This window comes from Montipora foliosa, chromosome 1 (assembly GCF_036669935.1).
Source record: "Montipora foliosa isolate CH-2021 chromosome 1, ASM3666993v2, whole genome shotgun sequence".
In the NCBI taxonomy this organism is placed as follows: domain Eukaryota; kingdom Metazoa; phylum Cnidaria; class Anthozoa; order Scleractinia; family Acroporidae; genus Montipora; species Montipora foliosa.
In genome coordinates, this window is record NC_090869.1 from 47,995,607 (window position 1) to 48,013,106 (window position 17,500).

The 17,500-nt window shown below is 36.5% G+C and overlaps 1 protein-coding gene across 3 annotated transcripts in view; it reads left to right on the forward strand.

The window, feature by feature from the left end:
* Positions 1-16,629, forward strand: part of LOC137999979 (PH and SEC7 domain-containing protein 1-like) — a 32,487-nt gene extending 15,858 nt beyond the window's left edge. For all 3 annotated transcript variants that reach the window (XM_068846039.1, XM_068846046.1, XM_068846055.1), the window contains 14 exons: positions 1,470-1,528; positions 2,892-2,981; positions 3,062-3,105; positions 4,215-4,278; positions 5,932-5,961; positions 6,845-6,926; positions 8,657-8,727; positions 9,882-10,027; positions 10,906-10,998; positions 11,258-11,309; positions 12,233-12,262; positions 12,741-12,815; positions 13,952-13,987; positions 16,409-16,629. In XM_068846039.1, coding sequence (XP_068702140.1) covers positions 1,470-1,528; positions 2,892-2,981; positions 3,062-3,105; positions 4,215-4,278; positions 5,932-5,961; positions 6,845-6,926; positions 8,657-8,727; positions 9,882-10,027; positions 10,906-10,998; positions 11,258-11,309; positions 12,233-12,262; positions 12,741-12,815; positions 13,952-13,987; positions 16,409-16,618 — 1,082 coding nt within the window. In that variant the 3' untranslated portion in view covers positions 16,619-16,629. The remainder of the gene's footprint in view (positions 1-1,469; positions 1,529-2,891; positions 2,982-3,061; positions 3,106-4,214; positions 4,279-5,931; positions 5,962-6,844; positions 6,927-8,656; positions 8,728-9,881; positions 10,028-10,905; positions 10,999-11,257; positions 11,310-12,232; positions 12,263-12,740; positions 12,816-13,951; positions 13,988-16,408) is intronic.
* The last annotated feature ends 871 nt before the right edge of the window (positions 16,630-17,500 follow it).

Consider the following 17,500-nt stretch of genomic DNA (forward strand, 5'->3'; position numbering starts at 1 on the left):
TTTGCGCACCACTTTGCGATAATATTTTGATACGCAATGTTGGACGGTGTTTTGATTGGCAGTTTGCTGCAAGGAAGTTCAACTTGCTGCCAGGTGTTTACATTCCCAGAGTCAGGTATTTGGACCAGTTCAAAACAACCTTGAACTCTATTTTTACAATGTAAATTTACGGCACAATAACTCTAAATTTGGGTAGGATTTGCAAGGCTGTGCAAAAATTAATTCTCAAAGAACAAATCCATGATGTATTTATCACTGGCGTGATGTTGTTTGCAAACCTTGAATTATGGCAAGTTCTGTGAAAACTGTTCATGTTGTCTCAAATATGCCTTCATCGACTTAAAACAAAAACTCGCAAGAATTAGATTCAGGACTGTAAGGAGGTTGAAATATCAATTCAACACCATGACTTCTTAGCATTAAGCGCGATTGATTGGTTTTCCACGAAAACTACGTGGTGAAAGTCCATACAGCAACATCTCTGTTCGCCATTTCAGGATTCCACAGGTAAATGCTCTTTGAAGAAATTAAAATTAATAGTTTCAAATCCATTTGAAGGGCCTCCAAAATAATGAAGTTATCAATTCCAAAACAACCATTTCGAAGGTTTACAATGTACAAGTAATAAAGTACACTTCGAGACATACCTGACTGGACTTCAACTGTACATAAGTTGCAAAATTTGAACCTTCAACTTTGCTTGGAGCAAAATGCCAATCAAAAACCCAACTTTGCCAACAAACAACTTCTTTCACTGTAAAAAGCATCTACAAGTGTAACTAGTACTTTTAGATAATAGAAAGAAGAGCCGAGCGACAATCCACAAACAAAATACTTGTACGGTCTGACGGACTGGCCATGCAGAAGAACCTACCTCAAAAAAAGTCATGTGGGAAAAAACGATTGGCTGGAAATGGGATTAGAAACTACACTGCATGACTCAAGCTCTTGCTAGTTAGTCCATCCCATGGGGCTACAGATTTCCAGGCTGTGTACCCAGGTTTGCCTTGGAAAGTAATTAATGTCTAATATCATTAAGAAACATGGTTTAAAATAGGTGCCCAAAAAAGTTAAGAAATTAGGAACTGTGAATGAGGTGTTTGCCTAGAGTGAACACTCACATATGATATACATCTTATATTAATATTCCATCATACCCATGTTGTACTTCAGCTGTTGGCCTACTGCATTAATAATTTTATTCAAAACACAAGAACTTCCATATTATTATGTTGGTGAATTTTGATATTAAATACAAAGTATGTCATATATTGTGAGGTGAAGGAAATGTAAAGAAAGAATAAGAGCATTAACTTTAGTTCACCAAGGATAATTCTCAGTCTATACATCAAATCCCTACCCAAATTGATTTTATGAACGTGTGTATGAGTGGCTTGATATGCTACATTAATGTCATTCATTCAACAGTGTAACATCATGTCAAAATTTATCTTTTTCCCTTTCTTCAGATGCAACACACACGTTGGTGTGTGCTATCCTTTTGCTCAACTCTGACCTTCATGGTGAGGTGAGTTTTGACCTCCTAACCTTACAGTGCTAATCGCTTTGCTGGTCACTGTGTGAACATTAAACAACATACACTGTGGAAAAAATATTTTCTTTTTGGTGTGAATTCATTCAAGGACTCATACGATGAATGTTGGAGTTGGTTTGTTTTAAGAATCAAACCTGACAAACAGTAAAAGCTGTGTATACATGTACATGTTGTGGTTCAGTTTTTCTCAAACCAGTTCAATTTTGATTTTCATTAAATTTTGTTTCAAATTATGATAATGAATAATGTAGACAAAGAAAAATCATAATTGAAGTAAGAGGTTTGAAAAATTTTAAACTAAGAAAAAAATTTGAACCACAACTTCAATAATAATGTATGTGTTGGAGGTTAAAATTTAAATATGATTTCAGGTCAATTTGTTTTAACGTAGGTTAATTCGTTTCAACCTTGGTTAAAATGTTTGAAACCTATGTACATGTAGGTTATTATTAACTGTTCAAAAAAGGGTTTTCCCTTTTTTGGGATGTAATTAAAGGGGGGATAAAAAAGAAAACAATAAAAGAAAGAGATTGATTAAATTTCTCCTCTATCCTTCTCGTTCCTTCCATTCTTCCTCCACTTACCGTCTTTCACTTTCCTTCCCTTCTTCCTTACTATCTATCCTTACATTATTACTCACAGACTTTGTCACTTACCTTGACCTTCCACAGCATTCCATACCATTCCTAGAATTCGAACCATTGCACCATTGGACATCCAAGATTATGTCGCTTCTGAATTAACCGCTAAGCCATCTAATCAGCAACATAAATTCGCAGGATATTTTTTCTACCAATGAGTTTAAACTACATGTATTTCCAATCCTTCACGGCAACCACCATTTCGCACATGAAATGGCACAAAGTGCGACTCAGAAAAGTTTCAACTCATCCACAGTTCTATGGTTGCCAATGGAATTTTATGAAGAAGTTTTTAAAAGGGTGGTTAAATTTATCTGAATACAAAAACTGTTTTCTAGAAGTGGGCTCTTGATTCTGAAGGACAAATCATCGACAGTGACAACAAATACTGTACAAAGTTTATTTATGTCGCTATGCAAAATATACCAGGACTAATGTTAGCACTGGCAAGCGTTTAGGGTTTTTTCTGTACTGATGCAACAATGACCTGTTGTTATGCTCCTATGGTACTGCATGGTTGGGAAGTGAATCACCAAAATTTTGTTTTACTGAATGAGTTGATAAAGATCTGATGAAGGGCAAATACTCAAAGCGCCAGCTTGCACATCTTCCTACTGAACTAAATTCTCCATTCATGTACATTAATTTTGTAGGGTCACCATTATACTTATTTTATATTGATATTATTTCCAAAGAATCTTCATAAGAAGATGACTCAACCACAGTTCATAGAAAACTTATCAGGACTATGTGATGGAAAGGACTTCCCAAAGGACCTACTCAAGGTTTGTAACTAATTTAGGCAGCATGCATCTTTTTTTACTTTTATTATTTTAAGCTAATATATCATGCATCATCTATTTAGGGAATTTATCAGGAAATCAAGAGTAAGCCACTAGAGGGATTTAGGTAGGTATAAAACTATTTCTATATACACAAGGTCTATTGCTCATGACAAGGAATTTCTCACTCTTAACTGTAAGTTGTGGCTGGTTACATGTTTATACAGTGTACTTCCCCTTCAGATCCTACACGTGGTCACTTACAATATAAATAGACAAGGCGTGCAGCTTCCAAGACTACTCACAGCTGAGTGCCTCCAGAACTTAGCCGAATTTCTCCCACTTCCAAAGGTCACTCGCCTCCAAGGCTCAATAATTTTGCTAACATCTTGCCAAAAATCATTGCATTTTACATTTACACGGTCCAGCAACCTCGAAATCCTGCTTGATATTCAAGCTTTTCTCAGGTTTTTTCCATCACCATATTATCGGGGCAGGAGTGATCAATCATTGGAATTTGGTCAAAATCAATTAGCCAATCAAAAATCTCAGATTTCTCCCACGAGAGACAAAAGTATCAATCAGGGCCCGGTTGTTCGAAAGCCGATTAACTTAATCCAGGATTAGCGTAAACTTTTGCTTCATGTTTTCAACTTTTTGGTGAAAGGTTATTTTTCTTATTCTTGTTTTTCAAGATTGACTTCTTCTAATGTCAAGTTCTGCTGAATATCAGCGTTGAACAGCATTTGGGAGTAGAGAAATAAACTCCTTGATTAATTTTTAATCTGGGATTAGCGTTAATCGGCTTTTGAACAACCCTGAGCTTTTTGATTGGTTAATTCGGCCGTGAGCGGTCTTGGAAGCTGCATGCCTCTATTGTGATGATGTGTCGGATCTGAAGGGGAAATCAAAGCGTCCCAAAAACCCATCAAATCACTCAGGACAAATTATACAGAAAATAGTGGGTGAGTGAACAGTTATTTTATTCATGTGGCTTTCCATAAAATGGATTTTTGGAAAAGGTCACGATTTGAGGTTTTTATGGAACATTTTCCTTGATCATTTAAATCAGCCGTTGCAATTGTTTCAAAATAACAATTGACATCGCACGCTCTCGCATCCTTAGGGATGTCTCCCTGTGCAAAATCCATTTTACTTATCTTGAAAGAACATGCCTCACATTTACATTTTCAGATGTTTGTAATTAACCTGCTACGTGATTTTTTGGTTTGTTAGTTGTAGAGAAAAAGTACCAACGCCCTCTCCATCCAAGAGAACACTCACGCCCAATAGTTCCAAGGTAATTTGATTTGTCCCAGTTAGCTCACAAACAATTTATTTCTTTATTTATTTGCCACTGCACTGCATAAATGGACTTAGAGATTAAAAATAGATGACAGAAAGAAGAAAAAATGACTTAAATGGCGCGGAAGCCTAATAAAAGCCATTAAGGCTTGTGAGCTTAGGTACCCTCATGTGAACTTAAGATGGATATTACAGCGGTTATCAGTTACATGCGCCCCTCAACGACTTTTTTGCATGTTTCCATGATGATACTCCTGTTCTCTTGATGGCCTCTGAATTCATCATGGAAACATTTGATTGACATCCACCTAGATTTTATTTTCAAATATGAAAATATGTTGTTGAGTGGCGTGTGTTATTGATAACTGCTGTAATATGACATACAAAAGGTTCAAAGCAAGAAGTTTTTATCTACATGTATGACCAGAGATGGTAAGTCAGTTATATCAATAGGGAAGGAGTTGAAAAGCTTTGGACCTTGATAAAAAACAGAGAACTGTCGAATATTTGTTCGGCACAATGGAAGACAAAAGGATTTTGCATCCATGTGTTGTAGCCATGGATTTGGTATTTCTCCTAAATATAGTTTCAAATTTTCTAGGGTGAATAGAAATTTTAAATTGGAACATGAAAAAACCAAGCTGTACCATATGAAGATCATGAAATTTAAGTAAGAGTTTCAATAGGGTCTATATAAGCACAATCATCAGACTTGTTCACTATTCTGATTACACATTTTTGTAACATTACTATTCTTTGGAGACTAGTTAATAATGAGCATCTACTGCACATGAAACATCCCTTGTCTGCTCACTGTTTTGGAAAATTGTTAACAACTTATTAACGCTTTGTATTTAAACAATAAAATAAAAAAACAAAGACAGAACACCATCTTTGGCATTAAATAGGACTACCGTTGGAGGGTGCACCCTAGTACATAAGAAAGGGTGGCAACGACATACCATTTGAACGAATGTATAGGGGTGGCATGTAGTGTTCTGTCTGAAGATAGGCACGTGATGTGCAAGGTATTTGGGAAGCAAATACGCAATACATGCAGTTACACATGATGTGGTAATGGCAAACATTCATTTATTTCTTTTGTTGTTCGCTTATGTTGTAGTTTCCTATTTGGTACATTATAAGAAAACACAATTAAACAAAGCTAAGACACAGATTGATGCCATGTCTTCCCCCCACTGTTTTATGTGACAAAGAAAACTGGTAAATCCACAGTTCTTCAAAGCTCCTTGAATTGTTGACCATTTTACTTGATTTACTTTGTTGTGACTGAGGGTAGGGTTTAATAAGTCCATTTTGTCATCTCTGGGAAGTGGCAGAGTACCTTTCAACAAAGATAATTATTCTCATAGGAAGGTACTTTTGCATGTACCTGAAACTTCAATTGCCTTTTATATTAGTTAGTGAAGATTTCCACAAGATTTTTAGTCTCCAAGTTTGACTCACACTTCTGTTTTTCTTTATTGTGAAATTACTAAATTGCTAATTTAAACTTCCGTTTGAATTTAATCACAGATTAGTGTTGAGCATTTTTTGAACAACTGGTCCTAGAGTACTAATATAATCCAAAACATGCAAACATCAGGTTCTCTTCTACATCTTTCTTACCTCCTTGTTCTTTTTGTAGGCAAGCTCTCTGGGAAATCCATTCATAGAGGTACATTATTTTTTTGTTCTTTTGCTTTGAAACAAAAATGAATGTCCACAAACTAAAAATGATGTTTGTCCCATTATTATTTTATGTTTTCTCACTTTTTTGGTTGCAGTTTTCTTATATATAATTATACATGTAGTAAATAGGAAGTGCAACCATTCACTCCTCACACACTCCAGGTGCCCCCAGTTGACAAGGAAAATCGTCTGGTGTTAGGCAGAGTTATAGTTTATTCTCACTGTTAAACCTTTTAACTCCCAATAGTGCCACTTATAGATTTTACTCTGTCTAACGCCAGACGATTTTATTTCTCAATGGGGAACCCCCACGGGGCTGAAAGGGTTATCAACAGCTGGATTCACTCAAAGACTATGTCCCCATTAAGTCTCACTCACAGAGGTCAATGGATTAATACTAGTTTTAAATACATGGCAAAAGATGATAAAGTTGAACAAATTAATTATTGATAACTAAAAATGATTTAAAGTATTTTTTATTATTGACTCCTTTTAATTTTTGTACGGAATGATGATCATTTTAAGTAAGGTTTAAAAAACGAGCAACAGTGTTTTTATCGAGGTTTAAAAACAGGAGGAGTACCCAAGTGTTTTTAGACCCAATAAAACATGTGCTGCATGTGCTGCATTCTACAAAAAGCATGTCCTTCTGGACTCAAAACTATGATTCAAATTGTGAGAGGAGAATATTAGCATACAAGAAAAACAAGCTATGCCTTATTAGTATTCTTTTATAAAGAATATAATGTACTAACGAGGAGTGTTTTATCAGGATGTAGAGCTCATGCACGTGACATTTTATTGGTGTTTTCATCAGCTGTTAGGCTCAGGAATTATGAATGAGTTTTTGAAATTAATTTAATTTGCAGATTCAAGCGAGTGATTCTGATAAGGTCTATAAAGAAGGATTGTTGTATCGAAAGGTCACCATGAGCTCAGAGGGAAAGAAAAGTGAGTATTAACAACTTGAATTTAGCTTCAGTGGTGCATAAACACCAAGTGCAGAAAAGACCGAACATTGTGCCATGTAGAACTATTTCTCCTGTAGCAACACTTACTTAGCAACAAATAAATAACCAAAAAGTTTGTCTCCCACCAGTTGCAATTCTTGTGTTCATTAGTTTTGCATTGCTTTGTTTCGTTCGAGGGGCTGCTATGTAAACTACTGGGTTACCAGTAATCAGCATTTACCCTTGTTAAATATGGACAACTTATTATTATTACATTATTGTTGTTGTTGTTGTTGTTGTTGTTGTTGTTATTATTATTATATTATTATTATTATTATTATTATTATTATTATTATTATTAGTTTCCCTTTTTACACTTCCTTTCTTTAACCAAAACCAGGATTCATTCCCTAATATTTCTTCCGTCTGTCATACAAATTGTCCGTGCCTAACCTTTTCCCTCCACTGTTCCTTTCTTTCATTTTTCTTACGTATCTTATACTCCACCACTGTTTCATTATTATGACCACCGCTGATCTTTCTAGCGGCTTGTCGGATAAGTGTGGTTCCATCATTAAATTGGCAGCCGTAGCTCTTTGGTATATATCTTACAATCTTTAAATACTGATTTCAAACTCCTATCTTCCTTTCCCTTCTGAAAAGACTTAACTAACTTTGTCCAAGGTGTTAAGGTAGCGGGCCACCTTTATCTTTATCTTTGTGAGTTTGTAAAGTGCTTCCATCTCGATAACCTCTTTTCCTCCCTCTTCAGGGGGCAAATACAGGAGTTGTGTCAATTCATGTTTATGTTTATTGTTAGCCTGTCAAGATCTCTTAAGATGTTAATCTGCCAATTTGTCCACATGTAGTACTGCAGTGTTGGCAGTGTTTAAGTGTTCGCAGCTTTTGCCTTGCATGGAATTGATAACAGACTTCTTCATAAATGTGTTGATTTCGTGTTTTTCCGTGTTGCCCATGTTCGTGGCAATTTCTCCATAAATCTCTTTAGCAACTTGTATGATTTCATTCACGCATTCTAAATCTTCAGGTGTTAAAGCATTCGTCCTTTGGTTGCTGTTGTTATCGGAATTTTCATTCATGACGGCATGCTCCTGTTGGATGTTATTATTGATGTCTTGCAAAGTTTTCTCTCTTTGTTTTTGTAATTCATTGTGTATTTGTGTTGCATCTATTTTACATGTTCGTTCCAAGTATGCTGATTTATCTCTAAGATTTTGTGCTGACATTGTCAATGACGATGTTGAATTATCGAATCTTGAACCCTGGGTGCTGTCTCTTGAGCTCTAGTCACATAGGCGTGTACTTTAAGGTCATCTCCTCTTCTTTCTGCTTTCTGTTGTCCATCCAGGGACAGCGCATCTCTATCAGCATCATGTCCTTGTTTTCCATGTCTACAAACCTAGCGTCAACTCTGTTGGCTCTTACTTGCAAGTGCTCGGCAAAAACAGGCACATCCCAATACGCTGTCACCATATTATTATTATTATTATTTATTATTTTTTTATTATGATTATTATTATCATCATCATCATCATCATCATCATCATTGAGTTCTGATGGGTTACCGAGCATTTTTTGTTGTTTACTTAAATACCCATGTACATTTTACACTTTATCGAGAGGCTCTGTGCTCCCCTTATGGTGGAAAACAATTATGACCTGTTGATCACTTTAATCTCTTTATAACTAATAAAGATGTTGCTATCACAGCTTCAGCTTGGAAAAGGAAATGGATGCCATTCTTTGCCACCCTGAAAGGAATGATACTGTTTCTTCACAAGGTAACCACACTCAAGATCAACTGCCGGTAGATTTTATTGGGATCATTTTTTCCCTGATAGACCCATTCATATCTTGTTTGGCTGTTTAGGACATGTAAACTAACATAATTATTATTCAGTATCCTTTGGGTATTTCAAAACACTGTGTTAATTTTCTTGTTCATCTTGAAATTATTGCCATTACTAAGTCATCTTTGTGAACATGAAACAGATGCAACAACAAGCTTCATTTACATTTCACTTTGTAATTATAATATAGTTACAAGAGGTAATTTTAGGCTAATGGACAATTACATGCAATTTATAATAGAAAGAAGTAAAAGTACATTACAGGTAAGAAAATGCCTAGCATCTCAGTAAACCATTAGGTATCCGAGTTAGATACTAGTCTTGTATTGATTCAGTTTAATATGCACATGTAGACACCAGGAGCAAAAAACATGCAACACAACACACACACACACACACACAGAGCCGAAACACAATAGACAATACGAAAAGAATATTTCACACAAACTATTGACTGTAATAATTAATTTGCTTGTGTCTTATGTGTTAGGTCAGTGGGTTATTCTTGATAATATCGTGGGTGACAAATTACTCCTTAATTTAGGCGCGAAATTTCAGCATTAATTTATAATTTCACATGTGAAATTACAAAATTGCCATGGTAACATCTCTTGTATCTCGATCAGAGCCAAGATGGCGTCTAGATTTAAGACAGTGACCATTAAAGAAGTTACGAAATTAAAAGAAGCGACAGAAAATTTAAATACGTGAAAGAGCACAATTAACTGGGTGAGAGTTTTTGAGAAGTGGTGTAGCCAAATAGCCTTGAGAAAAACCTGGAGATGATTCTTCCAGAGCAGTTGGATAAAGTACTCGAGCGATTTTACAATTACGGTTGTGAGCGTAATTTGTCACCCACAACATTAAAAGGTAATCAAATGGTTTTCTTGTGAAATTAGGAAATAATTTCACTTGCGTTTTGTCAAAATTCTGATAATTTCCCTCGCCTAAAGGCTTGGGAAATTATCAGAATTTTGACAAAACGTGTGTGAAATTATTTCCTAATTTCACTCGTTGCCATTTGATTACACATACTAATTATATACTCCAGTTTGCAACTAAAACCCAGCCTCTTTTTTTTTCAGTCTGATGAAGTTACCAGCCCAGAAAATACGAGACACTGTTTAGGTGTACATCATTCTTTGGCCAGTCGAGCGACAGATTATATCAAGAGACCATTTGTGTTCAGATTTGTTACTTCAGATTGGAGAGAGTTCCTCTTTCAAGGAAAGTATGTGCCAAAACTCAACAGATTGAAGTAAATACTGGAATACTGTACATCTAACTGAAGTGTTGCACTGCAAACAAGCTGTAGCTCCTCTCAAGTTGAACAGTTTCGTCATTTTGTCACTAATTTTCAATCTCATTATTGATCGTTTTGTCAAATTAAAAACATACTTTATTTGCTTTTGTTCGCATCAAGTCCATGATTACTATGTTAATTATGTTTAATTATTGAAAAAAATATATTTCATGTTTAGAGTGTGAGTTGGGGTTGTTATGGAGAACCTTTTGTCAACCAATATTTGTATCAGTGATTCCTTAAAAAACCCTTACCCATTTGATGAAGGAAACAATGCTATCAATTTTACACTGCAGACACACTCAAGTGTTCAAATTATGATTTACTCTGGAGGGGCTGGGCAATCTTCGAGTCAACGAGTCATGCGAGCTATGCGAGTGTTGCATTTAAGTCAAAGCACCCAGTTAGCTTTCAATAACTGTGTGACTCGCATGTTGACTCGCATAGTGCACCATGTTCACTCGCATAACTTGGAGCCATGGCGCATGACTCGCATTGACTTTGGAGCCTCACTGAATTTTGGAAGTTCTTTGCATATGTAGAAACACACTATTTGTGTTCTCTCAGGGTTCTCCTTATCAGGCAGTAACCGGTAAAATTTACCGCTGGTAAGAGCACATATTACCGCCTGCAAATGTTCAGAAGTTGCTTATCCTTTGCAGAACGTCCAACATTAACCAAAAGCTTTACCGGTTTGAAAAGGTCCCTTACATGTTGTGCTGAAAACTAGGGAGAACCCTGTCTCTGTAAGTCAAATACCTTAAAATGAACTCTAATACATTGTACTATTTTGTCTTGCCGTGTAGGAATCTTCGAGATATGAATGACTGGATTGAAGCCATCAATCTTGTTGCTGCCACATATTCCTCTCCACCGTTGCCTGCTCCTGTTGGTTCATGGTGTGTTTAATATCAGTTCCCAGTGACTTTCTCCTTCTAGGTTTTTTTTTTGTTTCAGCTCTTTCTTTTGGACATTGAAGAAGTGTATTCAGAATAGGCAGTGACATATTCTGTCTCCGTCTCTCTCTCCATTGCATTATTTTATTTTTGATTGTTTTGGTGCAATGGAGAGTGCTATTTTCATAGGATTTACACTTACATGTACATGTAACCTACCACAAAATGTTGCTATAATTTTTGTTTTTATTTTGTATTACAGCAAAAGGTTCCAGAGGCCTGTAATGCCATTTTCCCGCACACAGTTACCTCTGGTAAGTGGGTTACATGTAGGATGATTTTCTTGAAAGTGTATAGTAGTAATAATAATGAATTTTATGTACATCATAAGTGTCAACTGTAGGGTTCTTATTGGGGAAACTGTACAGTACAAAAGTTAAATCAATTTATATGAAATTCTAGGTTGGGTTTTGAAGAGAGGTTAAAACCATAGTACTGTACCAGGATAAAAACCTCTTGGAGCAGAGTAGAGAACCCTCAACCCCCACCCCCCACGTGACGCTAAGGCCGGGAGTAGAACCTGGACCAGATTGGTGGGAGACAAGTTTTTTCACCACTGCGCCATCCCTGCTTCCTTGGTCATGGTCAGGTTCCATAGACCCTATGCAAAAATGACTGCCTTTAAATTATTCTTTTGTTCATATTCAAAGTAGCCCAACTAGCCTCGTTTTTGAGACAAAAATTCCAAAGAATTTGTTATCCTGAACGAGGTTAGTTGGGCTATTTTGAATATGAACAAAAGAGCAATTTAAAGGCAGCCATTTTTGCATAGGGTCTATTGCAATGAAAGAACGTTACAATGTACATGTATGATGGGCAAATGTTTACGGAAATTCTTGTTTTAGCTCTTTTCACTCAGCTCAGGTTTCTTGGTAGGAAAGTGCATGCGATTTTTCATTGTTTCTGCCATTTGCAAGAAAATTGTGCCCTATTGGTATAATGGTATTGTAATGGTATAATAATAATAATGTGGCGACAACCTGCGACTGACTGAAGTACCTTGACCAATACCTGGTATTTGACATTTTATACAATGTACAATGTAAGCAGTACACAAAAAGTCAGTTTATCATCAGAACAATGGTTTGTCCAAATCACAGTGACTCTTTGTTCATAGTTCTTGCAGCATAAGAGTTTTTTTTTTCACTTGAAGCTGATTTTTTTTTGTTTCAAACAGACTAAACAATTGGAACATCATGAAAAGAAGGTGAGATACTTGGTTGTTCTTACTGTAATGCTTGATTCAAATTACTGTGAAAATATGGTTTTAATAATCATTATTATAGTTCAGAGACGCCATATTAAACTACCTGTAGTAACTTTGGTAATAATAAATACGAAACAAATACTCAATTTTGATTGGCTAAAAAGCAGTGCAGTTTTGCTGTAATACAATGCAAAAAACGTGTAACATCAGTGCAATTAAAATTTTATTTTTGTTGGTTTAGAAACAATAGAAATTTGAACTAACCAATCAAATCTTTTGTTTTGAAATCAAACGCACGCCCTGGATGGTGCGTTTCTTCTGCTTAACCATTTCGTATTTTTTCATGTATATTATTAATAAGGAATTACATGATTTTTCTCATGCAATTTTGCTTGTCTTTGAAAAAATGTACTCTTTCTTATTTATTCCAAATTGCACTCAAAATCATGGGATTACCTATACTTAAAACTGTTTTCAGAGTAAAGAGGCTGAAGAGCAACTGATTGAAAGTCTACGGAGCAAACCAACTAGTGCTACAGGCAGAGAGTTGGAAGTAAGTTTTAAGGCTTTTTTTCTGTGATTCCAAGACTTTTTCCTTCAAAATAATTTCAATAGCCTTTTATCTTAACACCTTCTCATACCTGGGTGGTTTCAAAGAACTTCTGCTTGAAACATACTTATCTGGTGTCATTAAAATGACGAGCGACTGGCTTAGATGCATCTTTGTCATTCTTCTCAACATCGCGAAGGTGTCATGGTGTAAAAGGTGTAAAAGGTCATTTTAATCTACCTAACCACTCCAAAAAACACGTGGCTATCTGCGGCCTTTCCCTACATCTAGGTACGACGGAAAGCCGCAAGAATCTAGAACAAAATTCATCTTCCAAATCGGCACCCTTAATCCTCACGGTATTAACGAACGCTTTTGATTTAACTAATATATTCCTATTTTTCACGTTGCCATGTTACCACCAATAGCGTAGCTCCTACTCTACTATAAAAACTACACGTAACCCATAATTCTTCGATTCGCTTTGACGAAAGGCTAACGCTCGAAACGTCAGCTTTTAGAATCTCTTTACGGTGGCCAATTTACATTATCAAATCCGTTGATAAAACCAAACTACATGTAGACCCGTGTCATTGCTCAGTATTCCGAGCAAACGTTTGTACCGGTCATCTCAGATGAATGATTCCTTGAATCATCAAGTTTTCAAGGAACACACACTGACTTCAGATAGATAGGCAATGTGCTTACCAATCAGACAATTTTGAAGAAGTTCAGTTGAACCACTTTTAACTTATGCATATACAGTGGCAGATTTAGGGATATTAATTTTAAAATGTTCACGCCAGATAAACAGTAACTGTACCAGCCAAAATAAAATGCAACAAAAGCAGATAAATACTAAAAAAAGGAGTCGAAATGGGGGGGGGGGGGGGGTGGGGTGGCTGGCCACCCAATTCCCCCCCCCCCCCCTTATATACATGCAAGATTGTATGACTGATGTAAATACTGTTAATGGAGTTGTTTTAGTTTTTTATTCAATTTCTTTCAGACCGTTCCTTCAAACCTATAATTTATCTTCTCTTTCCTTCATACGTCACAAATCTCCGTGGCATTTGATGTTTTTATTGCTGTCTGGTGATTTAAATACGTGATTGTATTTCTTTCATATTAATTTTCAGGAGTGGCAGGAGAAACATGAATTCTTTGAGTATGAGGTGGGTAATGGGAAAAAAAACTGTAAACGGCTTTCAGTGGGCTATTCCTCAGGGTATGAGACCCACACCTTCTCCCCACTCCAAGTGGAACTCTTGTTCATCTATTGTTTTAGACTAATACCGCATTCACACCAAAGCTTAAACACGTTTAAAAGCTGTTTAGTTAAACATAGTTTAAAATGTTTTCGTGATACAAGTTACTACCTGACATAATGTAGACTCCAAAGTCAACACAATGAAGACACACATTAGAACTTACATGAACCCTACGTAAAATTCAGTCTTTTAGCCTTCCGTTGCTCATTTTTATTTTGTTAAACGTGTTTAGTTGGTGTGAAATACATGTAATGGTGAAGGGGGTAGTTTCTAAAGAAACTGCGGTGCTGCGTCGGTGGGGAAGTAGGATACAAAAATTTGGTTTTATCAACAGATTCGCTCTGACGAGAGGCTAACGCTCGAAACGTCAGCTTTTAGAATCTCTGTACGTTGGCCAATTAACATTATCAACTCCGTTGATAAAACCAAATTTTTGTATACATGTAATGGTGGCCAGCTACAACCACTTGTCCTAAGCTTCAGTTTTCATGCTGTGAACAAACATATAAAGAATGTGACTGTCGAGTACCCGGTGTGCCAGAGGATTTATTTTTTCCAAGTTTGGAGAGAACGCTCAGCGACTCCAAATCAATGGTCAAGGAGGAAAAAAAATATCTCTGGTCACACGACGCCTGAACCTCATTTTCGTGCGTAGAGACAGTTAAGATTTCTCGTCAAACCAGTTTTGGCTGCCGGGCTCGGGATCCTTCCCACCGGACACAATAAAACGCATGATTGAACATAAACTTTTCTGAAAATTGTGATTACAGTGATGACTATTCACTTCAACGGTTTCAATAATTTTGGAGCAATTTTAACGATGTTGTATTGATTTCAAGGTGCGTAAGATTGTTGTATTTGAGGATTTTTTCCCCTCAGAGCGAAGCTTTAGTGTTGGAGGTGTTCAAAGCAGGATTTTATGTTGTAACAGCAAAGAGCTAGAGATCACTGCCTAACTTGCAGAATGGAAGACTTTGAAATGCGAGAAACGTTTATCTGGAGCTTGAGTACAACTGTATCTACAAGCGATCGCATGCGTGAATTGATAAGCAAAATAATATAACTACAATTAAAATGGGTCTTTTCGCGTTTTCAAAGCCGTTGTAGTGTGTGAAGGCACTGAAGCATCACACAGACCAACAAGTTTGGCCTTTCCTCGCAGGCCGAAGTCACACAACGCTTCTTGTTGCAAAATCTGTTGAGAACCGGTTTTTCGATTTGTCCAATCAGAAACTCCTTCGAATGTAATGTCCAATCAGCGAACTAGGAGGTGTTTTTTTTCCCTCCTCGACATTTGATTTGGAAACGCTGAGTGTTCTCTCTGAACTTGAAAAAGAAAATTCCTCTGGCACCCAGGGTAACTGTGGAGTCAACCTTTCATCCTTTCTCTAGCTAGAACAGAATACACCACCCCAAGGGCAAACATACGAGTGTCCTGGATCATAAACACCAAACTTGACTCCTACAAGGTGATCTGGTTGACGTAACTTCGGAGGACTGGGGAGAAAAATTTTAGCGCGTATCCCACAACGCGCACGCGGCCTTGAATGTTATTTCCGAATTCAACATGGCAGAGACTAGGTTAGATCTCGGCAGTTTCCACTTGAATGTTCATTCAGTAACAGGTAATGTGGGAGACACGGAAGGATCTGTTGAGTTTTGGCGATGGAAATACTGCAGGAAATTTGGAAACAAAACCTAAGGCCGCTCGCGGTTGTGGGATACGGCGTTAAAAATTTGTCTTACCAGTCCTCCATATTACGTCAGCAGATCACCTGGTACTTGCTATGATTAGTTTCTAATAACCTTCGGAAACGTGTGTGCAGTGTAAGTTAATTTCAGTATTTTCTGTGATCATTTTCTAGTTTTCCTGTCGTACCCAATTACCCCCTGCATTAATTTAATCAATAACTCTAAACCCCAACCTTTGTTGGCAAAATTAGCTGAATTGATTCAATAAGTTGTTTTTGTTTTGTCTATTTGATTTAAGTCTTGACTGCAATTTCGATGTGGACATTAAACTATTCAAAAACCATTGTCACTTTAAAATTTGGTTTTGTTGGAGAGGTTGATAAAGGTAAACTACCTAACCGTCATAAAAAAGATTTGTGAACTGACGTTTCAAGTGTTAAGCCTTCTTACAGGAAGGCTTTTGAGAAAGAGCGAGTGCTCAAAATTCAGCTTACAAATCCTTACATTGGTTAATTTACCTTTATAAAGTTGTTTGATAAAACCAAATTTTTGTGTTTCCTCCCCACCGATGTAGCACCAAAGTTTCTTTTGGAAACGAACACACTCTGGCCTCATTGTCACTTTTGTTTACAGTACAAAAGATACAAGATGTATGTTAATGTACTCCGTGCATCAAAGCTGGAGAGCAAATTGCGTGACAAGCCACGTGGTGCAGACAGGTCTGGTGACTCTATCATGTTACAGATGAAGCGCTCTTGTTCCTTGGGTGATTTAGATCTTAGCAGTCGCTATAAAGGAAGAAATGGGCGAGAGAGCGACTTTCTCGCAATTTTCAAGGAATGAAATTAATACAATTACGACTTTCAAGTTCATTTTTTAGTTCGCAATTTTTTGTCTCCTTGTCATCTTTGACGTAGTCTTGTATTTTCAGACACCATGGCTTACCCTTGTCACTGTTCATTAACACTATCCTCCTTGCCATCTTACTTGCGTGGTTTCGGTATCTCTTTGAAATCTATTCCAATAGATTAGTACATTTTTTTCATGATACTAATTACCTTGGTTAGATTACAAATTAATATATGGGAAGTTATTGAAGACAAATTTTTTAAGACAGTCAGCCATGTAAATGTAGATCAAGCAAATAAACCTTTCCAGACAATTTTTTTTTCATTGTTTCCTTGTACATTGTATGCAATGAATTTTTGCTTTATTGGGTAAACAGACCAATTTGGAAATATTAAAATTCAGTGCTAAACAAAAGGCATCATCTCGAGGCTTCTGAGGAATAAACTCATACAAATCCTTAAGTTTATTCCCCAGAGCCTCGAGATGATGCCTTTTGTTTAGGACTGAATTATAATTGTAATTGTATCAAAATAATGTTGGCATGTTAAATAAATAGGATACTATAATAATAATAATCTGAGGTGCATTTCATTACTATTGATTTCGTATGCAGTTAATACAATGATATATTTTTTATTTACATGTTTGTATAAAAAACAAATTTTTGCGATACTAGATTACAATGTGACACCACTTTTCAAGAGAATTGTTGCAACCAGGCATATTTCACAGAGCTTTTTTGCACTTATGTGCTGGACTTTACTACGGAAGGAAGTCTGCAACATAAGATGCTCAGGATTTGTCTAAGGGGTATGTGGAATACCTGGAGGGAAGTGCGACAATGAGCTGAAAGCTCGAAGGTAACAAGAAGTCTGA